The sequence below is a fragment of the Drosophila sulfurigaster genome, chromosome 3, assembly GCF_023558435.1.
Source record: "Drosophila sulfurigaster albostrigata strain 15112-1811.04 chromosome 3, ASM2355843v2, whole genome shotgun sequence".
NCBI classification, from domain to species: domain Eukaryota; kingdom Metazoa; phylum Arthropoda; class Insecta; order Diptera; family Drosophilidae; genus Drosophila; species Drosophila sulfurigaster.
In genome coordinates this window covers 35299484-35326271 of record NC_084883.1, presented here as the reverse complement: position 1 = coordinate 35326271, position 26788 = coordinate 35299484, and the positions used below count along the sequence as shown (strand labels likewise).

Below are 26788 nucleotides of genomic sequence, written 5' to 3'. Positions count from 1 at the left end.
AAATGCATAAGATGTAATAATCAAACGAGTACTAAGTATGTTAAATATGCACATTTTTGTGTGTTTTGATGATTATGTTTGAGTTACGAGTACAACAATTTTACATTTCATATGCTTATGCTTTCTGTATTGGTTTCCCAATTTCTTCTTCTACGATTTCTTCTCAATGATGTGTATGGCAAATGGCTTTAGTACTTAATGGGAGCATTTTATTATAGATTTGATTCTTCTGTTTCATTTTTTTTATGTTAATATCTAAGTACATACATACATATACATACAAACAGACGTAAAGTTTTTACTAATTGCGGCAAAGTCTTTTCAATAGAAATAGAGAGATAGATCGGAAAAGATTTTGAGAGACAATAAGAATCAGACAGATAGTAAAAGTGTTGAAGAATGAGAACATTTACAAAAAAAGTTACAAAACATTTTGTAGGGATTGCCATTGAAAATGGATTTCCAATCTTAACTCATTTCTTCATAAGCATTTTAAAATTTTCTCAGTTTTCGTACAATTTTCACTAATTCGATTAAATTGAATTTTCTTTACGTTTCCTTTTGTTTTTTTTTTTAGTTTGTATATTTTAACTACATTCATATACGACACGATCGTTACAAATATCTCCTTTGTTTATTCCTTTTTCTTTTCGTTATTTAAATATTCCTGTAATGCATAAATTAGTTTCGGCATTTGAAACAATTTTATGTTATGTTTTTTCACTTTTTAAATAATTGAGATTAATTATTTATTACTTTAAGTATTTGTTGCTTTTTTGAGATATTTTCGAGTTCTTATTTTCATTTTGTTTCTAAAATTTGACGCCTAATACAATGCTCTTTTTTTGGTTTTTGCTTATAATTTTGGTTAAAAATTCTTTTTTGCCATATTACCATTCTATAATTTACGATAAATATTGGTATGGATTTCTTTTTCATATTACTTTATATGGTTTATGCCAAAATTTTGTAAGTAGGAAACAAGCCAAAATCTTTCAAAATATTAGGATTAAAAGCAAATTTAATAATATATCATTTCAGTATGGTTAGTTTCTGGCATTTATTTAAAGAGCAGTTTGTTGTTGGAACATATGTATGTATTTATTTATTTATTGCAGCTAGTTTCTTGTTGTTGCTTTTCATCTTTACAAACGCCTAGACATATTGAGTATTATTAATTTAATGCTATTTTTAATTTAATTTAAAGAAACTTTGAAATGAACGGAAATATTTTAGTTGCTTGTTTATATTAATATTAATATTTTTTCTCTGTATGCCTTAGTTTTATTTACGAACATAAATGTATTCAACTGTCTAATGGAAGTTGTTTGAAAGACGAATCGTAAGCAGCGTTGTTAGTTGTTAATTATTATTATTATTAATCGTATTTATTAGGTATTGAATTTGATTTTAAATATTTCTCTCGTTTTGTTTAGTTTTTTTTTAGTTAAAAAATATTAACGGCGGGAAGTACTACAATCGTTCTTGAAGCAGTTTAGTTTTCCTTTAGTTAATACACAGTGTAAGTTAAATCGTATTCATTCGACTTGTAGCAAAATCTTAGACTTTTATTTCGGTTCTTGATTGTAGAAAAATGTATGCGGACTACTTTCCCATTTCCCAATAATTTGTATTTACTTTCAAAAATGCATTTTGTGTCTTTTGTTTGTTTATTTGTTGTTGGTGTTGTTGTTATTTTGGTTGTCAAAAAGAGCAAAAATGTGTGTGTTTCGTATTGTCCTTTAATGTCTCAGAAATTTGTCATTTAGCATTGGCTGTTGATCCGTTGATTTGTTTTTATTTCGAATGTGAGTGTCGAGAATCGTGAAATCTGATGAGGGCTCTGATAGGATTGCTGACTCTTGAAATCTTAAGTTTTCAAAGCTATGGTCAATGACAATGAAGTGTATGAGAATGTGTTCCTTGTAGTTCGATATTTTGTTTACTTTTGTTTCAATATTGTCTACTACTTATTTACATCCCTTGTTTATGTTGTTCTTGTTCTTGTGTCCATTTTATGATAACTCGCATTATAGTATTATTATTTCATTTATTTAGAATTCGATCAAATTTTCATCCAAAATCAACACTCATCTTTAGAATTTGTATTTTTGTTTGTATCCTAATGGTATTTTATCATTTTGTTTTTATCGGTTATCAGTTAATTGGTTATCATTTAATCATTTTGCATATTGAGCTTTAATACTTTTTGCGGTTTCTGTGTCGTTGTGTCACTGTTCCAAAAAATCCATTTAAATGCCATCGATTATTTTAGTATTTGTCCATTTCTGATGCTTACTCACGGTTCGGTTTAGAATTTCCCATAAACAAATTGAATACTACGCGCGAAAAAAAGTGCTAACAATTACCATATATAAGTACTATATAATAATAATTATAACTGAATTAATTGCAAGGATCCTTTGTGTAGCTTTGGAGGCTCTTATTGTAAGACTTTGACCCTTCATTTCTTTTGTCCTATAATCTAAAATCATTATCTTTCTTTTGTATTTGTATTTGCAATATTTCTTTTGTTTGGGGTTTGGTTTATTTCAGTATCAATAATCGGGGTTTAGCTATTTTTTTTTTCATTTCATTTCAATTAATTAATTAATTAAATTAATTTTGTTTTATTTTTTTATAATATTTATTTATAATCTATATACAAGTGCATTGGTTATCCGACAAAATTGTGCGTTCTTACGGCACATTTCGCCCAACGCGTTCGAGATTCTTCCTGGGTACGAGTAGATCTCTTAAATATACACCCTGCGCGGTGATGTCCACATTATTTGTTGTTAAATATAGTCAAACAGTCCTGTAAGTGGCAAGGGATATATGAATTAGTGCAATTTCAAAAAAATATAATATCATTGGATATCTGATAACTAAGAAATATACTAGTCAAAGTATTTATCTATTATCTATAAAATATAAGTAAACAATGCCCTGGAGATTCACGATACTTTAATTTCATATAAACTCAATAAACTTGCACAATAATATAATGATTGAAATTATTTAAACTATAATTAATTTTATTTCGCCTTTTTTTTTGCTACTTACTTCATTTAATGCTCTGCAAATATCCATGAAATCACTTAATTAAGTGCAGATTATTGTGCTCAAGTCAATTATTTAGTTGGTTGTTTTGTTTGTTGCTTTCGTTCTTTCACATTGATCCAGTGTTAGTTAACCCGGAACCGAAGTCAGTTGTTTTGTTGCTTAAAAGAATCGAGTGATTTGGTAATTAAACAAACCATTCGTCCTTTTGGGCAGCAGCGACATTGGCGGCATTGGCATTCGGATGATTGCCAGCTGCAACGGCGATGTTCGTCTGACTGAGTCCGGCGGAGTTTTGTGAAAGATCTTGACCTAATTGACGGAATTTGCCAAGCACCAAATGGGACGGACTTTGGTGGCCATCTTCAAGTAATTGTGTGGAATGCGGTGGTACCCGGATGGTCCCGCAGGGTGATGCCAGTTTCCCGAACCTGGCGGCAGTTGTGTATGCTCTCTCGTTAGCGTGCCTCCCATGCCCACTCCCATGCCATGGAAGTGCAGATGCTTCGACGATCCATTCGTATCCGCATTGTGATGCACTGCAAAGTGATAAAGGTAAAAGTAAGTAATTGAATTGATCAATATGCTGAACTATGCTTACTTTGCAGGGCTGTGTTCTGATTGGCAGTGTTCTCATCCTGACGACGGCAGACACAGATCGCAATGGCCACAATGAGGGCGCTAAGCACGAGCAAGACTCCGACTACGATTAGCACGAACCAAGTCATGTCCACGCCAAACACAGTGCTTGTTGTCTCATCTTCGCAGAGAGAAGAAAAAGGTTATTCAGAGACATTCACAGCATGTGGTCAACACTTACTCTGGCAAAGATTCTGCACAGACTCGTCGGAGTTGTCGCCACAGTGGTTGACGCCATCGCAGAGCAGATCGGGACTGATGCAGAACTCGCGTGTGGCGCATGTGAAATCCTTGCACGTGTGCTCTGCAAGAAAACGGGAATCAAACGGACAGCTCATTAGGCATTCCTTCAGTGCTATGTTAGGTGTGTAGGTGCTACTCACTTGGGTCCTTCACCGATGTTATCACCAACTTGAAACCGTTCGCATCTGTTCCCCAGCCATCGGTCACGTACTTGAGCGTCACGAAATTCGTTCGTGTCAATATCGCGTTCACCGTGCTCTTCGTATTGCGACAGGAGATGTCAATCTGCAAATTCAATCAACTTCATTAAATTCCATTCAATTATAAATACAAGTACACACTCGACTACAGCGAGCATTTGACTTGAAGCCGCACGCTTTTCTTTAACAGTCACTCTAAGATGTTTTCTTTTCTTTAAAAACTCGCAAATTTTGCTGGGTGTTCTTCTGTAAATTTCTGTTTATTTGACATTTTTCTACTCCTAACATTTTCTCGTAAAATTTTACTTTTATTGCGGATTCCGAATTTACAAAATTCAACTAAATTACGTTTTCGGGTTTTGTTTTCCATAAGCAACTTAATTATATTTTTAGCCTGTGAAGTTGAAGTTTAGTAGAACACTTTGAAATGTCTCATTCCTTTTATCTTTACAGATTTAGGATAAAAGAAATTCGCTGCTTTCCATTTAAATCATATTCTTTGCTTATTCTGAGGATTTTCTTTCTAAAATTAATTCTAATATTCTGTCAATCGAAATAACATATGTTGAACAACATAACTTCGCCATTAAATTTCATTCTACGTTATCACATCACTTAAGATGAATTGCAAGTTAAAGAGCATCTGAATTTCCATCGAAATGTTCACGCTTTTCTCGTCAAAGCGTAATTAATGAACATTTCCTTAGCTTCGCTTAACGTTTTCTACATCATGCCACGCCCCCCAGCAGCCCGTGCAACGCAATTGCAATTGCAATTTGAGGAATGGAAGTGTCGAGCTGTAAGCAGCTTGTTGGCAACGTCACAAAGACGAGAAGTGCATGCCACGTCGCTTCGCTTCGCATCGCATCGCGTTGCGTTGCGTTGCGTTGCGTTGTGTCGTTGCATCCCTCTAGATGCTCCATCAATGCCACATGTGGCATGGGAGTAGTAAGAGCATGCCACCTTGGAGGCAGCAGCGGTAGGAGCAGCATCAGCTGCCAGTGGCACGCTGCATTGGTTGCCTCAATGTGCTGCGGTTAACTACGCATATACGGGCCCAACTTCAGACTCCCACGTTTGCTCATCTTCCACAATTCACAATCCCCAATCCATGGCATCCCATGGGGCAAGTGCCCGCATGCAACTGTGCCACTGCCTCAAACGATATCGAGTTGTTCCGGGGTGAGTGTTTTGATTATTTTTTTATGATAAATGATAATTGATTAAAATAAATGGCAAATATCCTTGACTTTCTGTCGGTTTCTCTGACTGGTTGTCTGCTTATTTCCGTAAATTTGCTGCGCTGTGGCGCCACTGTGCAGTTGCCACCTTGCCACATAATGAGCAGGCAGCACAACGTAGATGATGATGATGATGATGATGTTGTGGCACGTGCACGTTCTCTTTGTGTGTGTGTGTGTGTGTGTGTAGTGTGGCTGCCACCCAAAAGTTGCAACAGGGTTCATCAAAGTCCACACACGCTAACCTCCTTTCTCCCTCGCTCTCGCTCTGTCTTTCTCTCGCTTTTGCTCTCCCTCGCTCTGACTGTGCGTGTCATCGTCGAGGCCTTTGCTGTGGTTGCTTTTCTTGACACAACGCTCTGCTTTTTCGCTGCCGCCGCTACCGATCCTGATGCTGCAGCATGTGGCAGAGGCAGCCAGGCAGGACTGCAGTTGGCCGGCATCTTCGACGTGCGGCGCTTTGTGGCATATTTTAATTTTGTTGCAGCCCAAAAATGTAAACTTTTCTCTGCTTACCGCTTACCCCTTTGCTTTGTGTGTGCCATACTCATAGACACACACACACACACACACACTCGAACAGTGTGGCAATATTTTAATTTTGCATTTTTGAAGGCAGTGACAACTTCTTTTGTCGCAAAAGTATTTACATACCCAAGGACTCGGAGCTGTGCAGTCGAGCAGTTGAGGACTCTCGACCGAAAATGTTATTAGTTTTTGGGGGCTTCGCCTTTTGCTTTGCTGTGGCCGTTGTGGCATGCAAATGAGCCCAAGACTCGAATTGAGTCGCATGGCAAATTCATAAATCTTGCGCCGCATTGCTCATACGCCGCATAGTACACAGATAAACATTAGGAGCTGCATCAAGTCGCACCATCTCACTGTTGACGTGGCAACTTGGCAACTAGGCAAGGTGGCAAGAAATCAAGGCGTGCAAAGCTGCTTAGGTCACTTGCAAACCGACTCCCAGACTTTCAGACTATTCTCTGACTCTCTGACTTACTAAGTCGCCTGCAAAACAACTCACTCGACAAATATTTAAGCAAAGGCTTTCCCACATCGTACGACTATCATTGCAACATAGCAGCAGCAGGTGAACAACAACCAGGTTGCACAGAAGAACGAAGGCATTTTCAAGTGGGGAACCGCAAAGAGAATACATATTTATAATCGGATTTGAACTAAGCAGATGCGCCTTCTACTTACTGCACACATATGTGAGAGAGTCTATAAGTACGAGTAGCATTCGAAAGCGAGTGCTTAGTGCATTTTATTTTTTATTTTTTTGTATTTCGGTCTTAATAGAGGGCGACGTACTTATAACACCTTCTGCACTTGCAATGACTAAAGATTATTTATCGATTTGTCGTACTAAAACAAGTTCCATACAACTAGTTAACCAAGATAACTTTTAAATCAACATCCATTTTATTATCACAAAAAAATTATGCATCACAATAAATGTCGGTAATTTCCAATTACTCTTTTGTTAATGAACTAAACATGAAAATAATATAATTTATGTTAGTTTATTTAAAGCTTGCCTATTTGACTTTCGTTATGACCAATTCCAAATCATAGTTAAAAGCAATAAAATTTAATCGATTTATGTCATTAAAGAGAAATGGAAATCATACTTTATATGCATCGAATATTTAATACCAAACTCATAGTTCTTGTCATAAATTTTATGCACTTGCCGCTAATTTGAGGCAAGAAAATGAACGGTGTGGCAACTTCACCTTTACGACCCAATCACGTTTGACGTTGGGCGAGCTTGTCCCCCAACTAACTGTCTGTCCATCTTGGAGCAGAGTTTTCATAATTGGAAGCTTAAGTTGCCATCGATTTTGTCATAAACTGTGACGCGTTAATATTTGATGCGTTGCCTGGGCCAACAGCAATTATGTAAATTATGTAGAGCAGCAGGAAATGACCGCAAAATATCCTGTAATGCTTAGGAAATTTGTAAAGGAATTGTTAAACTTTAATAGTGTTTATTCCAGCGTATCTGCAAGTCGAACACGTTTCGGCTTAGTTAGCATATTTTGTTTGGCTTGTCCCTGGGCTATAAAAGATTTAGTTGCTGCTTATGCGCTGCATTTCTGGCCACTTGCCTTGGCTTACATTTCCAAACACACACACACACACATAAACAGGCACTCATATGCTGGCACGCCCACATGCGCATAATATAATATAATGCAGTCCCTGGCTGTCGGGACTGTTGCAGAGAGTGGGGGGGGGCGTGTCATGAAAAATGAAAATTGTTGCTGATAAAATCGTAGCGCTATCAGCAAACTCAGCCCGGCAGTTGGCATGTGGCAGCTGCCAGTTGGCGCCGCATTGCAACCGCTGTGGTGCACTCAGGCAACCAGCAAAGCGCCCCACTTTCCCTCCCTGCCTTCCCTCGCAACGAGCTAACCCAACCAGGCAAACACCCAGACCAAACGAGCCACATTCTTGCCCGTTGTCATCATTGCAAATGTTGCAACGGGCTAAAATTATGCCTACATTTTGTCTCTCTCTCTCCCGCTTGTGTGGTGTATGTGTGTGGATGTGTTGCAAAGCGGAAACCCCCGCAGGGATTGAACCTAAAATGTCAGAGGCATCAGCGTGCTCTGATTGTGTATGTGGATCATGAGGCTGCGACACAAATTTCCCCGCAATGACTTTGCCTTTGACAACTTTTCCGCAATGATTGCCCTTAACTTTAGCTATAAATAATACTGTTATTGCATTGAGCATATCCCTTAAAATGAGAGCTTTCCCCTTAGTAATTGAAATTTACACGATGGATAAACAATTAAAGTACTTTAGTAATAAATTTGCACTACTTTTTAACTTTCCAAAGTTAAGAAACGTCTATCATGGACAACTCAATGTTATTGTCAAAGTTATCGCTATTTACAGTCAACTTTAAACTTACCTTGGGCGTTGATACTGCATGCGCTCCATCGTAGACCAGCAGATGATCATTGCAGTCTAGTTGGAGCATATCAAAGCGTAGCATGAAGCGCTGCAGAATCGTCTGTGTCTGAAAGGTGATAACACAGTCCAGATTGCGTTCGTTTTGTGACCAAAGTACAGCTCCGTCAATTTTGCGATAAAGTTGCTGCAGAAAGTGATTCTTGCACAGCGATTGCATATAATCTGAAAGCAAGCGAGAGAAAGAGAGAGAGAGAGAAAGAGTTAGTTAACAACGATTTAACAGTTTATGTTAGACGAAAAGTTCAAGCACACACAGGTCGTATACTTAATAATATAATAATTTTGTGGCGAAATGCAGCGTCTACATTTCCATCTGCTGCCGACACAACTTCCTTTAACTTTCTTCAACTTAATGGCTCAGATTTCCACAGCGGCCGACGGCAGCGACACCGCCATCGACAGAGAGAGCGGCGGGCTTTCGTGCGTTGCGCCGGAAAATGTGCACTTAAATTTTAATGGTAAAATGAAAAATTCATTTACGCTTCGTTTCACGTATAACCCGCACATGTTTCCCGTGCATTTTGCTCAAGTACAGTTACTCGCACTTGTGGAAAATTTTATAAATAGGTATAAATATGCCTTGGGCCAAAGCAATAAACGGAGCATAATGCATGAGCAGCGTAATTTATGCTATAGAAATTTTAAGTTATCGATAGTTTATGCAAACGATTAAAGCTCGTTGAAAATGATATATTATCAACTATGAATTATCGATAGCTATTGTAATCGATTATATACCAAAGACATGCTTTGTGTATGCATGAAAGAGAACGCATGAGTCCGCGATAGAAGCTTTTTAAGCACAATTTGAAGTCAATGAAATGGAGCTAATGAAGAGGCGCAGCTGGCTTGGGGAATGTGTATATAAATTGCATTATTTAAATGTCTGTCAATTAGTTTTAATAAGCAAAACTATAGCGCTTAAGTGCGAAATCCATTAACATGAAATGAACGCCATTACCAAGAGGGTAGCACTCCAAAGCAGACAGGGGCAGGGCAGGTGGTGTGTTGGAGTGGAGTGGTGTGGAGTGGAGTGTAACGTGGCGGAGATGATGGCCATCGTTGTTGGCCATTGGCGCTGCATGCAAATGAAGTCTGAAACAGTGGCAAAGGCAGCGACAGAAATTGTCACATAAAAGCCAAAAGCGTGCCCTGCCAATGCGAATATTTGAGATTTTAATGAAACACACGCACACACATTATGGAGTGTATGTCGGTATGAGGGTGTGTGTGTGTGTGTGGGGCGTGACGGCGAGGCTTACGTGCGCCTGATTTCAGGCAATTTCCTGCTTAGCAACCGCTTCCGCTTTCGCCGTTGCCGTCGCACTAATTCAATTTCGCTTCAATAAAGCGTACACGAAGCAGTGTTGCCAGATTCTCTGGAGTAAAAGTTGCTAGATTTAAGAAAAAAAGTTGCTAAAAATTGCTAAAAATTATAAAAAAATTGCCAAAAAAATTGCTAAATCTTTTAAATGTTCTTTTTCAAATAGTATGTACATTTTTAAATAATTTGAGAATAAAATATTGAAATTAAAAATTAAAAATTTAAATAAACAGGATTTCATATCTTCTTTTGTTAACATTACAAAATACTTAGAATTTCGTCCAATTCTTCTGCTTCCTTACTATCCGTGTACTTTACGTTTCCTGAAATTTGAACTAAGTACTCGTAGGGAAGTACATAATTATGGCAACATTTGTTATGCCTATGTAGTCCAATACATATGGGTAATTCCAAAACGAAATTTGTCCCGTGCGAGACTCTTTACATTGAAAATAACATAAACTGAAACAATTTTGAAAATAAGAAAAGTTTATTTTTATAGCTCTAGATAAGTACTTTAATTAGAGCTAAGAATGGTTTTGGATTTTTTTTTCTGTTTTGTTTTCTGATGTGATAATTGCAAAAATTAACCGATTCGTACGCAAAACCAAAAAATGAACGAAATTATATATTTTATCGGAAAACAGATCAAGTTCCTAAAATCAATCTTAGCTCTAAATATAGTGCTTATCTAGAGCTTTAAGAATAACATTCACTTATTTTTAAAATTGTTTCAGTTTATGTTATTTTCACTGCAGTGAACTGTAAAAGTCTCGCACGGGACAAAATTTCGCCATGGAATTACCCATATATAAATATATTTTTTTTAAATTATTTTTTTTTTAATTTTTTTTCATATAATTAGCTTCTTTATTAAGTATCGAACCAGTACAGCAGGAAGAAAATAGTACTATAACAACACAGCTAAAAATGTATTTTGTTGAACCAAACCTCATATTAGTGTAAGGAGATTATGTGAAGTTTACGATTGGGTTATCGTTTTGGCGAAACCTTGACGTTTCAATCGCCTCAACGGTCTAGCTGGTAGGAGTCTCCTAGCGAGACTAGCAACCTGTCGCTATATCGGCTCGTATTTTCAATTGTTTAAACTCAAACTAACCTTATATGCAATATCGCATTTAATGTTATAATGCTCATACAGTTACGTCAGTTATGTTTTGCTATATTCATTTGTGAGAATATACGTTCAACTTCAGCGTTCGACCAAGGTAGGGAAAAGATTTTGAGCGCAAAATTTGCTAAATCACTAAAAGGGTTTTGATTCAAGTAGCTCTTATAATCGAACCGTTGAGTTAAATACAAGTTCCGATTTCATTGTGAACTATTAATCGCAATTTTTGCAGTGAATGGCAAAAAGAGAATACAAAATAAAAGGGCTTTAAGTAAAGTATAAATGAAAAATTGCTAAAATAGCTAACAAAAAATAAAAAGTTGCTAGATTTGTAGCTAATAGCATTTTCAAAAAAAAAGTTGCAAATATTTTGAAAAGTTGCTAGATCTAGCAACTAAATTGCTAAACTGGCAACACTGACACGAAGGCGACACAGGCGACGCAACGCTTTCGCTCTGCGGCGAAAGAAGCGAAAAAGCAACTGCTAAAAAGATGTCGTCGCAACGGGAGAGCAACATTTATAGCTGCTAGCGGGGAGCTTGAGGAGGTTAAGGAATTTAGTGCAAATTCGTTTTGCGCCTTAACCACACACTCACTCACTCACACACACACACTCGCACAGGCTGTCACACATGCAAGCGGAGTGGTGTTGCCACCCAGTCATAAGCGCTGGGTGCTGGCGTTGCCAACTTCCTAAATTGAATTCACAATTGAATTCAATTGCCGGCAACAGCGGCCTTTTGTTTTAGAGCGAGACAGCCATATCCTCCCTCAGCACAGCCCGCACCCCGCATCGAAGCAACTGCCGTCCAGGTGCCCGGCACAGACAATTTTTGCGTGTTTTATATGTAATTGGCAATTTTGTTACACATTTCGCTTTGATCTTCACCGCCAGGTGAGGCAGCCAGTCAGCCAGCAGTTAAGCTGGGCGTGCCCCCGAATTGTGGGCGGCTGCACACAATTCTGCCGACAGGCTGCCATTTTGGCAAATAATTCACGATTTGTCCCCCAACCCCTTCGCCATCCACCCAAAACCAAATGAAACTTTTCCTTGCGGTTCGTTGGCTTTTCCCCTTTTGTTTTCTGTTTTCTGTGAGTGTGTTTTTTTTTTGCTGTGTTCCCTTGTTTTATTTTTACCGCTTGCCCCAAGATTGATTACAGTTTCAGCTGATGATGTGCCCGGAAGTTTCTGAATAATTTAGAGCCAAATCTACATGATGCATTAAATTAAGTTTAACCGGTGTGGAGGATGTGCCACATATACATAGATAAGACACCTTAAGGCGTAAACGTGCAACTTCGGTGAGACTTGTGATATCTTTATTAAATTTAAAGAAAATTTAGTAATTCTTTGGAATGCGTAGATACCAGAAAATAATAAAATTAGCATAAATTTTTTTTGTTTATTTTGTATAATATGATATCGTTTTCATTCATGAGCAACTTTTCGCAGTGTTGTACGATCAACAATCAGAATTTCAAAAATAATGCATCTCAGTTGTTCCTAATTAATAACGTTGCAAAACTTAAGTTAATACTGAAATATTCGAAATTTATAGTTGTCACTCTGCAAAATGTTTGAATATTTACTGTTGCCATCTTCAACTTGATTTAATTGGCATTACATGAGTTCTTATGAGCATAGTTGAAGCTGTATCTGTCTGCATTGGCAATCAAATGCAATGCAAGGGATAAGGGACATCATTCAGAGACAGCGATAAATAGAATTTCTGCACAATTTGACACAGAGACAGCGCTGGATTGAAGCTGCCAAAGGATACAGGATACAGGATAGAGGACATCAGCATGAGCAGCATCAGTATCAGCGTCAGAGTCTGACAATAGTAAAATATCAATTACGAATGGGAGTAAAGTGCTCAGGCGTACATATTTCCATGTAGACAAGGCAACAGCAGCGAAATCCTTCAATCATTTCTAGCCCAAGACTGCAGTGTTGAATTGAGAAGGGAGCTAGCTGCTGCGAGGCAACGAGATGGGGTAAACACCTCCCGACATAACATCAGGATTATGCTCGTGTTGCGCAGCTGTGGCACCACTGTGCGCTGACATTGGGGGATTCGAGAGGAGTATACAAAACACGACGGCAAACAATCCGTTGTCGAGTCCTTTGGGAAGCGACAGAGACAGAGGCTGAAGCTGAGGATGAGGATGAGCCGGGAGACACAAGGAGCTAGCTCATGTGACAACTGAAGTTCGCTCTGATAGGGGCTAAGGACAAGAGACGGAGAGAAAGAGAGACAGTACAGTGCCAGATACATTTTCTATAAATTAAGCCCGAAAACAATTCCATTTACAGCGGATGCCCGGGGCTGAGGGGCGTGTCTTGCGCGATATTGCAGTTATCCCAATCCCCGTCCCCGTCCTAAGCCTGCCTTCCTTGAAACTCCATTTATGCAGTCGGAGAGTAGCTTAACATTGAATGGCATTTCGGAAATATGGGATTATACCTAGCGCCTAATGTAGTATTTTTATGGGTTGCCCCCCTAAACGCAAATACCGTAAATACACTCAACATCGAAATACCCTGTCGTTCTATAAGGAAAAGTACCTAAATTAATCCCGCCTTCGCATGAACATTCTTTAGACCGATTCGCTTTTACATTTTCTAAACTTTACTTTATTCTTAATACAATAAATGATCACAAATAGGAAGAAAAGAATCAAAAATGATGTCTATCAAATTAAGATTGTTGCTTTGTGCTTTTATAGTACAATCTTAATCTTAATTCAAAAAAATTTTGCTGAATTAGGTATGATTTTACAGATGCAGGATTTTACAGGGTAAGAGCTTTTTATGTTTTCCCTCTGTGTATTTATGAACTTCCCCCCAAATCATGCCCCAGTTTAACCGACAATATACTCCAAACATTCCCAAAACTACAACACATACAAAATACGCCAAGACGACTGATTTAGGCATAGGTCTAATCCCGCCTGCCCCGTTGTTTGGTCACTTGAAATGGCCTCAGTTGAGCCCACTTAATGGTCTACAAATCCAAGGCCAAATTATGGCTCAAAGTCTTGCCTTGTTCCTGTTCTCCACCCTGACTAAGATTTGTTTCGTTTTTTGTTGCTTTTGGTGTATTAAGTGCTCAGCTTGCAGAAAATGAGTTTCACGTGGGCAGAAGGAGAGGGAGGTGGGAATGTGAGAAAGTGAGGTTCTGCTGGGGTTTCGGTTAATGGCCAGATTAGTTAGTCGCAATGTCATTTGTTAGCATGAAAGCACTGCCAAAAAGGATTAAAATTAGCATAATTAATTTCAAGGACTTGCTCCTTACACCGCTTTATGTGCTTGTTATTAATCGAAAGTGCCGCGCCAAGGCCAAACTGCGTGCGAATGGCGCCACAAGATTTGAGCTGCGATACAAATGATGTGCCAAATAGATGGAATGAATCAATTATGTGTGACCTCAAAAAAGGAGAAGAGTAAGGGAACTAGTTAAGATTGAAATTGTTGAAAGGAGCATAGAGAAGTTGTCAAGGGAAAATGACCATAAAATATAAGACCAATTAATCAAGACAGACTAAGATAAGCTCGAAGGTAGAAGCATAGAGTGTTGAGATTTGAATTGTTGAAAGAAGCGCAGATAAGTTGTCAGGAGAAAATAATACTAATACGTTATAAAAACGAAAATAGATTTAAATAAGAACTAGATTCAGATAATATTGCTAGTTTTTCTAGTCATGATTTCACGAGAATTAAACATGATAAAAGAAAACCACCTTGAATGACTAAAGCAACAGTGTCTTAGTAGACTTGAAACTTACGGCACATTCCAAGAAAACTTGTAGAAAGACGAGTATCAAAATATAAAGTTTAGAGAAGTTCTTTAACTGGCTGAAAGCAGCTTTCATTTCGTAGGAAACAATCTCTTCAGGCAGCCAAGATAAAGACAGAAAAATAGTTGAGGAGAGAAACATAACAAAAGCGGAACTAAATAAGTCATTATCTTGCTCTTAAAGATGTTAGGATGCTTTGCTTTTACCTCGTCGTGGCAACGGGTGACCACTAAAACTCAAACTGAGGCCAAGCCCAAATTGTGTCATCAAAAAGCTGCGGCTGCCGTTGCCGCTGTGAATGCGAATGCCTGCACTCCGCACTCCGCACTCCTCATGCCGCTCTCTGAAGTTGGCACTCAGGATGGGGCACTTAAAAAGAGGCAACCACAGGACCGCAGAAGTAATAACCAGCTGGCAAAAAGGATACTCGAACGCAGCAAAAACCGCGACTGGTTTGGGGGCCGGTTCTGGTCTGGCTATTTGGGATCCTTAATGTTTCCGGCCAAGTGTAGCGTTGAGCTGCCGGAAGTATTTGCTGCTCTTTAATGCGTTTACTCAAACTCAAATGACAATGCTGCATTCGTGCCCCTCCCCCTACCTTCAACCCGCCTCTCTCTCTCTCTCTCTTGTCGTCGATATGCCCCCATTATCGGGGAGTACTTTGGCATCTGCTTGCAGAGCACACACAACACATTGGCGTTGATTTCTCTGGCAACATCTCTGACAGCTGAATTGGCAAAAGGAATTCCAATGCACTTCTGTCAGTTCACCACCCCAACCCACTCCCTCAATGCAGCCACACCCCCTTTATTCAGCCCACTCCTTTTGCACTGCTTCTTGTCGTTATACTGCTGCTGCTGCTGCTGCTTCGTGCTGCTTCGTGCTGCACTCTATCTGCAAACAAGCGAGAACTTTGTGCAAGTAGTTTGACTAGAGGAAAATTATGTTTACCTTGCCACAACGTTCTGACGTCTAATATCGAGCTTAGCGTCTTCCTTTCGACTTCTTTTCACGTCCTTACAAGGATACCAAGCATCGTATGTATATACACACATACATATACATATGCAACTCCCCCAGCTGCTGCTTCTGCTCTGGTGTCCTGATGTCCTGACACGGGCGGACAGCTGCTGTGGGCACCTGCCCATTTCTGCAACTCAACCACCTAATACCCATGCAAGATGCGAAGCTGCTGTCGAAACTGCTGTCTATTCCCGGGTAGCTTCCATCCATCTGCCTGATACTTGCCCCAACTGGGTCAAGCCTAGATCTGCGCCACTAAAAGCTATGCCGGATTACTTCAATCAAATACTGAATGCATTTGCTATCATCAACATGCTGATTCTCATTCTCAAGGTGTGCATGTGAGATATAACCAATCGAAACCAGAAGACGAGAATTTTAGCCTGAACACTTTCCCAACACTTTCCATTTACAAGTTTTCTCGTCTAACAGACAAAACGTTATATCGTTCAGACATACAAGTTAGGATTTATTGGAAACGGATTTAACTTTAAACTTGTCAAAAGAATGTCGATAAATCTTTTACAGGTTTATTTCATTTATAATAAATTGCAAATTTAATCTCGATATTAATTTTACTTAATGCTATTTTCATTCTCTAAGCAGCTCTTTAGCTTGCATAATTTAATATTTAATAGTAGACAACAACTCCTGAGCTTCATCCGCCTTAATTGAAACCCTTTTCGACTGCCAATTGCTTGCAAATTTTGGCAAATAGCTGAAGTATATGTTGTTAAGTCTAGCCTGAACTTGTGCTCGCCTTGGGAAGCTTAAGCGCTTAAACATTTGGTCTGGATTTTGCAAAATCTTTGTTGTTGATGGAATGTGGAGAGAGTGGGGATGGTGGGGGACTGGGAAATGGGAGATCAGCTTGACCGCCGACATTGAAATGCAAATGCAATGTAAATATTTTAAACTAATTTTCAGTGATTATGCAAAACCGCAAATAAATCTGCAGCAATGGCATAAAATTCATAGCCAAAGCCAGAAAACCTCTGAGCCGGACTACAAGAGGATAGTTCTACGACAGAACCACGACCAGGAGCAGGACAACAACAACAAAAACGGCAACAATGGCAACTAACGGAACCACAGCAGAACCTAAAGGCAACCAAGCTACCAGTTACCAGTTGCCCAGCTACCAGCTGAGTGCGTGACCCCAAAAGGCAAGGCAATATGTATAGGAAGGGGAGCGGAGGAGGTTCAAATTGAGGTTTGTGCACTTTCAAGCATGGCGAAACTTTAGCTATAGCTAGTGTACAGAGCGAGGGGAAGTAAGGTCGGGGGAGGGAAGTTGTTTGGCTATTTCGCTGCAACAAAATAATTTCGCTGGCTCGTTTGTCAAACTAATGGCAGGAATTTGAGCAATTTAAGTAACAAAGGTTAAACAATGAATTTCCTGTTCGCCAATATTGAATTTAGCTGACCCCAAGCTAAGCTCCACACCCTGCCCCTAGCTCCCTCTCACCCCAAATGTTTCTCGTTCACACGCTCTGCTCTGCTCTGCTCTTTTATGCTGTGTGAAGATGTCATCCAAAGTGCCCCCTCCAAATGCCTCATCCAATCATACACACAGTTGACTAAACCCGACCAAATGTTGCCAGCTATTGCGTCTTGTCCTGATCCAGCCATCCAACCGAACCAACCATCGTGTGGCAGCCAGCTGCTGCCGCTACTGCTGCTGGGGCTCACACGCTCCATTAGCGCGTCCAAAATGCCGCCTCGAGTGCTTCAGTGGCTTGGACTTTTGCTTTAATGAAATATGTGTGTGTATATGTATTATATTGTGCGACTATGTACATATACTCAATTCTAATCTGAAGTAAATGCTTGCGCGTTAGGCCATGGCATTTTGGCCATACTCCGCTGAAGCTGCCCGCGATACGTCTCCTTTAGTCCCTCGCCTTCCCTACCAATCCCCTCCACGGAGTCAGCGCTGCGTAACACATTGTCAATTTAATTGAGCCTTGGGGGCAATGTTGTGGGCACTGTCGCAGTTTAAGCATTAATCCCAGCACACAAGTGGATCGTGTTTAATAGAGATGACACCGTGACAAGCTATTGACAGCTAGTGTAAGAGCGAAATTAAGGTACTACAATGCCATAGATATTTTAACAACTCTATTTATATTTCGGGCAAATGTTGTCGTCATTATAAGTCACACAATACCTGGCTGAGGTACGTGTGATTGACAGCTAAGCTTAAAATAGTGTGGGCCAGCTTCAATCAAGAGCAATTAAAATGCCGAGGTTACTGAAAATATTACATGATTGACAACTTATGCTATCGATATATATGTCGACAAAATACAAACTATAAAATGTTAATTACTAAAGTATTATAATTTAGAGGACTAAACAACTAAAATTTGTTTACTTTTAGTAATGGTTTTATTGCTATCTCCAGCTTAAACATGCAATGCCACCAGCATACAATATACCCGTGTCTTTCAAGTCTTATCTCATTTCACTTCAACAATGCTTTCATATCGCATCATCTCAATTAACTTGACATCGTGATTAGTCGTGCTATCGTGTGCCCATCTCTAGCTCCTCACTGAGCAGAGGTGTCAACCGCAGCATCAACTAAACTTGGAAGCACGTTTTAAGCTCACTAAGTGGCGCTGCCAACTTGTTTAATAATTCATAAAGTGCAACAAATATACTACAAACTTCCATTTCTCTGTTGAGTGCTGCAAAAGTTTATTAGAAAGCAGGCAAGAACAAGTAAATACGAGAATTTCGCACTGAGTGTTGGCCTCTTAAACGCATCATTAAACTTTTGTCAGCTGGCAGAGTAACGGGTAATTGCAAAAATGTGGCAACCTCAAGCCGACCAACGGCAGTCGCAGTCGAGTGGGTAGCAAACTAATGAATGGACTCTGACAGCATAGAAAAAGGACTCTCCTAATGGTCGTCAAGTAAAGTCCTTTCCCCCTTGTCTATTCAGCACTGGGTCTTTCATTTGATTCCATTGCAATAATCAAGCAAATTGTCGCCTGTCAAAATGTTCAAGTTGCAAAAGTGTGAAAAGTTTTTAGTAAAGTGTCAGGACATCGGTCGCATCAGGACTTTTACCATGATCAATTGGATGTCGGAAGTCAGGCAAATTAAATTAAATGAATGGGTATCAAATAAGTAATGAGATCTATTCATAAACACGCCCTTCACATACCCCTTTTCATTTTTGATGGTCTGTCACATTGCGCACTCGATTGTCGCAATTTTTCTCACGTTGTTTTCGGACTGGCTTTAATGCCCGTCAGCTCGTTGCTTTGCTTTCATTTCATTTCGTTTCGTTTCATTTCATTTCTCTTCGTTATCCAATCTCTGGATTGCTCTTTGCTCGCCCACCACGTCACCTAATGCCCGGGAGTGCCATTACAAATGTCACTTGGGCAATTAGCGCCTGCTTCTCGTGCTTTTATTCCCTTTCTTTTTCCACTCTCTATTTTTTTTGTCTTTGCATACTGTGATTCCCAGCTGGTCGGCGGTTTCTCTGACTATCTGTCTATCCAACTTTTTAGCACTTTTAAACACTCAGAGGAAAAGTTTTCGGACAGCTGCCGCTAACTGTTGACAAGCCTCTTCAAATGATGTGCCAAATTTTTGAATAACTTGCGACTGAAGGCGACGCTTCGCTGTTCTTGAGTTCTTTCTCAACTAACTGTTTGGTTATTTCATTGTTTTTCAATTGTTAGAGCGCACCCAGTGAAGTAGGTGTAAAATTTACTCAACTTTCCCATTATTATTTGCAAGGATGGCCTCCTCCTATTGTTATGTTGGCTGCGCTTTGTTGGCGAGCAAGGTGGCAACGCTGTGCGACGCATAATGTAAGAGAAAGAAAACTTAACAAGGTGAGATATGCAAAAGCTGCTTTGTCATTTTCTTCCTAATTCAACTATTCACTGCTCAAAGCGATTATGCCCTTCAATAACAGATTTATCGATTTACTTGCTTCGATTTATGCATTTGAAATTTCCATTTTCATTTCCCATTTTGCTTTTGCTCCAAGATCCCATTGGTTGTTATTCAATTAGTGCGTATAATTTCCAGCTCAAGGAACACTTCGAGCAGAAAAGAAGAAAACACAAAAACAAAAAAAAAATCATAATAACGAAAAAGCTAAAAATTAAAAGTGTCCTGCGAGGCTTATCAAGTTTTATCCGACTGCCTTTTGAACTTCTCTTTGTTTTTCCTTTTGCAAATTGTTAATTAAACTTGCGCCGCCTTTAGCTGCTTTCCATCTTGTGCCTCTTCCTCCGGCTTCCAATGTCGTGGCCCGCCTCCTTACTATGTTTGGCATGAAAGCTCTTAAATATTTAGCAAATAATTTATCTTTATTCATTTAATAAAGAATTTGTTTTGCGTGCGGCGGCAAAAGAAACGAAAAGGCAACAGACAAGAAAGGCGAAAAACTAAAACCGAAGGAAAACAAAGCAAAAATTGTTGTTCTATAGTTTTTTTCGTTTTTTTTCTTTTTTTGTTAGCAAGTTTTTGCTTTTCTGCTAGTTTATTACGCTATTGTTGTCTGCCTAGTAGTAGTTGTTGTTGCAGTTGCTGTTGTCTTTTTTTATTATTGTTGTTTAATTCTTCTAGGCTCTTGTAGTAATATTTTGTAGGCGGCGGGGCAGCGGTGGCAAGGGGTTGGGAATATAGTATAATATTTGCTGCTTTGTTTTGCGTGCGCGCGAATTTCTCTTTTATGTCGACGGCTTCTTTTTCGCAAGTGGAACACAGCAGCAGCAACAGCACTGACAGAAAGAGATAGCGATGCAGAGTGGGAGCAGGAAAGGCATACAGCAGATACACAGTAGCAGCACTCTATACAGGATATACACGGAGATAGCCAGGATACACCCACAGCTCAGCTCAACACAGCCGCCAAAACACAAAGCCCATCAGAGCCAACACGAAAAAGGTTTGGGATTCGCTTCGTTTTCTTTCTATTCTTTTCCGTGTTTTTTTTTTCGTTTCGTTTCGTTTTCTTATTTTTTTTTTTTGTATTTTATTTTATACATTTTTTTGTTGTTATATGGAATAGAATAGAATAGAATTTTCTGTGCATTTGATTACAAAAGGGACACACGCGCCTAAGTGAGAAGCATAATGAAAATGCTCTGCACATTTTCATGTGCTTTTCTACTCAATTTTCCGAGATACGCAACTAGCAATCTCTACGCGTAATTGTCTCTAAATGTCGTGCACATTGTTTGCGTAGTCCATCCATTAAATAATGGTGTTATACGATATTTAATTACAGTTCTCATAGTCTGCAAAACGAGTAAATTTAATTTCTATTAAACTGTTATACTAATTTCTAGTTTACGGATGAAATTGAATTTTAATTATTTAAGTGATTCCTATCATGCGCAGAACTTCGAAACATTTTTTTACCAATCAATTGGAATAAATTATTCCCACTGTTTGTGGCTCTGTTATTGCAAAAGGCTTCAATAAACTGAATAAATTTTCAAATAAGGACAATAATTAATTATAATTACTGAAAACAATGTGAACAATTAGTGTGGCAAGCGAAATGGTGAATTGAATTCGCAACCCAATTACGTTTACGATTTATTATTATCATCACAAATTACTCAATTTTGCAGGCAATTAAAATTGAATTCAAATGCGTCAAATTCAAAGCAAAGTGTGAGGCATAAATAAATTTGAAAACACGACACAAAAACAGAGAGAAAGAGAGAGAGAGAGAACATGCCATCACATATCAAATATCGATTTCGAATAATAACAGTTTACTGTTTCTCGTTTGACCGGAAATATTGATAAATAACCCGAATCCCCCCTCCACGCTTCACGCTCCACGCTCCACCCACCATCCATTGCCACGCAGCTACCACACAATGCGCTGCCCCAGCAATCGCCCTCTGCCACATTCATGGACAATTTGGCCAATTTATTGTTTGGCTTTCGCACGACGATGGGAAAGGGTGGCAAATGCGAGCGGGGAGAGAGAGAGAGCGGGGGAAATGAAGGATTTGCCAATGGCAATAGCCCAAAACTTCGCAACGCATCAATCCTCCATTTGGCATTGGCTTCCTCCAGCGGAGGAGGAAGTTGGGGGGAGTGAAATCGAAGGAAGGAATAGAAACCCCTCCTCGCGGGTTTGGTAGAAATGTTTAGCTATAAATGACATTTGTTATGCCTTGCTTGATTTCATTCGCGCTTCGATTTCACAGCTATGAATTTATTATACTCCCAAACACATACGCGAGAGCAGTATCAACATTTATCTATTCACTCAACTGTGAATCGAGTTAACGACTCTGAACTCGGCCCATTTTCCTGCGATTTGAATGGATGCATTTCATAGTCACTTGACTTCGTAGGCATATCAGGTAAGACGAATCGATGTGGGAAATGATATATGAAACTTAATTATTTATGAATAGAAAACATCTAATTCATATTTTCTCTTAATTCGAATAGAATTTAAGCTAAATTTAATTTGTTTCTTTAATCTTTCAGCATGTCAAACGCCTTGCTTTAATCCTGCCGATTGCCTTAATATCCTTCTATCGCTTTTTATCGATAAATCACGAAATGGGCAACAAAAGCTTTTTGGAGCTTATACAAAATTTGTGTGGTATGTCGCAAATTTCAAATCCTTTTTATTTCGTATGCGGATGGATTGTTATAAAATTAAAATTTATTGCTTCCGCAAAGCTGTCATAATGTTAACCTCCTCCTCCCAGTTCCCACCTCCCTGCTCCCTCTGCCATCTGGCCTCTCCAGACTCCACACTCTGCCCTCTGGCCTCATCTGTCTCCCCTCTTTGCCATCCTCCCAGCTGCAGGCTTTAGTACGTGTGGGGTCCATGGCAGCTGCCTTTGCCTCCGCTTCTGGTTTTGCCGCAGTGGCAACTGGTACTGCCTCCTCCTTCTCTTCGGTGCTCCGCTCCCACACTCAACATCCACAACCCCAAAGCAGACCCAAATCCATCCATTCATATTTATGCCAAACAAAAAGCAAAAGTTTTATGCCATTTCTTGGTCGTCGACAGTTGTTTTTCTCACAATTTTATTGGCAGTCGGCCATCAGCGGCTCGGCTCTTGGATTCTGCCCAAAAGGAAATCTCTCCCCTTTCTCTTGCCCCTTTCATCCTTCTACTCCTTCACATTCCCCCCTTTTGGTTTGTTCAGACTGTCACCCAAGCAACATGACCCATTTTATAAAATTGTGTAATGCTCGTATTATTGCACAAATTCGCACAAAGCGACACAATTGTTTACAGCATCGGTGGGGAGGAGAGAATGGATGAACAGCAGAGAAAGGAGAGAGATACTGGCAAGCTTATTTCGTTAAGCAACTGATTGCATCTTCAATATTCAACAATGCGGAAGCAAGAGAAATGGAACTATACAAATAAATTCGCACATTTAAATTATCCATCAACTCGTAATACGAAGAGAGAATTGAACGAGAGTTCTTCTAAAGCCTACATTGAAAAATATACTTCAAAGAGAAATAACATTTTAAAAGAGAACGTTGAAAGTGTCCATTAATTTGATATGCAAAAACATTTACGAATGGCAGGCGAAAAGAAGAGCGAAAAAGCTACACGTAGCAAAAAGTTAATTATAATACGATGATGTGGTAAACATTCAACAAATTGAATAAGTCCTAAATCGTAGCACACCGTCAGTGGAGTCAGGAGAGGAAGCGAAAGAGAGAAAGGAAGGAGTTTTAGGGACGCAAAACTCAAGCACCGAGCCCAACTTGTGCTTCAGATAATTTGAAGTGAACACACAAAGTAATTATGAAAACCACTTGCAAATACGAAAGACAGACAGACAGACAACTCTCACACACACTCACAGTGTGTACATATTTACTCATGTAAGTGAATGTTTGGCGCTGGAACCAACAAGTTTGGCTCGAGCCAAGTCGAGACGAGGCGAGGCGAATCGAGTCGAGTCGAGTCGCAACTCGTGCGAGTCATTACAAGTTACGCTAATCAAGTTGAACGTGCGCAGCGCATCAGCAGCAGCAAAGGAGAAGGAGAAGAGGAGCAGGAGCAGGAGGAGAATACACTAGGGCCGGATGTCAGGCAGACCACGAGAGGAGGAAAGGAGGAGCGAGCGCGGCGTTGAGTGTTTTAGACAGGAAATGACAATTCAAATTAAAGACAACGGTCCAAAAAATGCACGAATGTGGCAACTAACGATTATGGAGGCAGGCAAAGGACTGCGGAGAAGGGAGGGAGGGATAAATGAAGTGCAAATTGGAAGGGATGGGGCTGCGTAGGGCAGCAGAGGTTCTGTGCCTATGTAACGTGCGCATTGCCACTTAACATGAAATTAATTATGAAACTTTTGTGCAAAATTTTGTTGAACGAGTTGCGAATGAAGCTGAAGCCGAAGTCGAGGCTGAGGCTGCGGCTGAAGCTGAAACCTTCAATGCTGTCGACGTCGCGGCTTAAGCCTTTGGCCGCGCCCCTTTGGGGCAAGCAAACGGAGCAACAAAAAAAAAAAAAAACATGTAAGGCTGAGAAAAAGTTTGCGACGCGTCTGGTGATGGGCCTGGGGAAAATTAAGTACACGCCACGTGGGCCGCAAAAGTCTGTTGAGGACAGTCAACAAGGGAAAGTACGCATGTGTATGTGTGTTTGTGTTTGTATGTGTGTGACCGCAGCAAACGGCCGCAGCAGCAAAACTTGTTGTTGTGTCGCCTCCGGAAATGAGCAAGTAAAAAGCCAACAGCAGCAGAAACAACAGCAACAAGAAGTGAGCCAAGAGCCAGGCAGCAGAGCAAATCCGAGACGTCACCCAAGCTGCGCTTAGGCTGTGCGAGAAGGAGAAAGAGAAAGAGAAGGAGAAGGCAAAGGGATGCTGCAATTAGAGGCGCACGCTGCCAGTAACAGAAACAGAGCTGCAAACAGCAATCCGCAGTTGGAAGCCGGAAAAGGGGCCCAAAAAAGTATGCAGCAACTTTTTTGCAACTCAAACTTTTTCTGCCGCAGTCGACGTCGACGTCGCCGTCTCAGTCACGGTTGACGTCGTCGTTGCTATCGCGCTATTTGCCAGCTTGTAAGTTGTTTTACTTCAAAATTTTTTAATTATGATTTAATGTTAAAATACGGAAATAATTTGTGGCAAACAACTTGCGTCGTGACGTCGCAACGCTTCAGCGAATTTCATTTCATTTGCCAGCAAATGCAGCAGCCTCACGCAGCTCCCCCTTCTTCCCCTTTACCCCTGACACATATCATTCCCCCCATCTATCAGCCACGTACTCGCATGTGTATCTGCGTAGCACAGCCCCGAAGGTGTAGCAAATTATTGAGGCTTATGTAAACAGCTCATTATGCAACTCTCAACTAACTACGAGAGGAGGGACTTGATGTAATAAACCTGAATTTGCAAAATATGTTTACTTTAATTAGAATTTAGAAATTGCGAAAATGAATAAATATATGTTTGCTATTACAACTTGCTTTATATATATTGCTTATTATTGTAACTCATCGAAAGAAATTATTTTCAAATATATTAATTCAGAAAGTGATAAAAATATATTGAATTTTTAATACCAGTAGAATAAATAACGTACAGCTAAACATGATTTATACCTTTCATATTATTATTACTCATCAAAACTAAACTCTTCAAAGAAACAGCAAAATGTGGAAATTAATCTGAACAACATTAATTAAAGTAAATACAGAAATGAAGCCAGAGGCTGGATTGCCAGGGCTGAGGTAGGTTTATTGTTGTTGCCAGAGCTTATTATGATCTCCATTTCGCTTTGTTATTGCTGCTTTGATTAAAATGTTTTGGCCAAAGTCAATGCCAAGACAAATGTATCGCACACACACACCCCACACTTACACACAGTGAGAGAAAGAGGGAGGGAGGGAGATAAGCTGTTTAGTATGCAAGTTGCCTTCTCATCGTAAAATTGTATTTATATGTTGTTTATTCTTCGCATAAACAATATGTAAGACAATGTGAACAAATTACCACAGAAAAGCCAACACACGCACACACATAAAGAGGGAGAGAGCGAGAGAGAGAGCAAGAGGGGAAGGCATACATATCATGTGTGTATTTTATAGTTGCAGCATTTTGTTTTTGTTCGCTTTTTAACAACATTTTCATGCACTTTTATTACATCTGCTCGTTGCTCGATGATGAACATTTTATTGTCGTGCCAAAAGAAAAGCAAAGAAAAATCACACACATGTTGAAACTCACGAACGCACACACATGTATATAAAATGAAAGGAAAAGGGAAATTGTGTGCAAATATTTTGTTACATGGACCACAAAACAGAAGCTGTAGCTGAAGCTGAAGGCGAAGCTGAAGGCGAAGCTGAAACCGAGGCTAAAGTAGGAAGCTGAACGCAGCACATAAAAAACAGCACAGAATGTGACAAAATGTAACACATTTCAGATGGAAATTAGAATTCCAGCAGTCATCACAATTTTGCTTACTGCATTTCGATGCTCAGCTTTAGCAAAACTTTTAAGCTCTAAATATTATTTGTAGAGATAGACAATACTTTCCTTTTCTTTGAGTATTTTATTCTGGTAAACTACAATTTTTATAAGCAGTGTCAAGATTAAGCTTTTTATGTTCTTTCTTTCCTTAGTTTTAATAATAATTCAAAAATCTACTAGTTTCATTTTATTATATTCTTGATACACATTCTTTATACAAATTTTCTCTTCAATGCCATAGCATTTTATACTTTATTTTTTGAATTATCTAACGTCACAATAGAAATGACTTATTTACCACACTTTCCCATTTAATGGTTCAACAATTGAAATAAGTATATTAAACTCTTCTTTTTATTAACATTCTCGCTGATAACTTAATTGAATTTAATTGCTCAACTTTATTATTGTTTCAGTTGCCTATGTGATTCTTCTTTGATTAAATCAACCGCTTCAATTTTTTTAATTAATCAATTAACTTGCAATACAATTTGCAAATTAATCAAATTATTTGAAATGTCAAAAGCGCATTAAAGGCCACGCTTGAAATGGCAGCAAAACTTTTCGTTTTAGTTAAGCTTCGACAAGCGAAAAAAAGGGACAAATTGTTTTCAGAAACTCAAGTGGACAGCGAACAAGGAGAGGGATAAAAAGTTGAACAAAAA

At 39.3% G+C, this 26788-nt stretch overlaps 1 protein-coding gene across 2 annotated transcripts in view; it reads right to left on the bottom strand.

Annotated features, from left to right (window-relative positions):
- Positions 1–554: 554 nt before the first annotated feature.
- Positions 555–26788, bottom strand: part of LOC133842033 (uncharacterized) — a 35929-nt gene continuing 9695 nt past the window's right edge. The window contains exons 3-8 of one of the 2 annotated variants that reach the window (XM_062274927.1): positions 8316–8539; positions 4086–4230; positions 3884–4006; positions 3665–3823; positions 3067–3602; positions 555–2818 (exon numbers count right to left, since the gene is read on the bottom strand). In XM_062274927.1, the coding sequence (XP_062130911.1) occupies positions 3376–3602; positions 3665–3823; positions 3884–4006; positions 4086–4230; positions 8316–8539 (878 nt within the window). In that variant the 3' untranslated portion in view covers positions 555–2818; positions 3067–3375. Of the gene's footprint in view, positions 2819–3066; positions 3603–3664; positions 3824–3883; positions 4007–4085; positions 4231–4288; positions 4475–8315; positions 8540–26788 lie in introns of those variants that run through there. The other variant, XM_062274928.1, reaches the window with a different exon arrangement.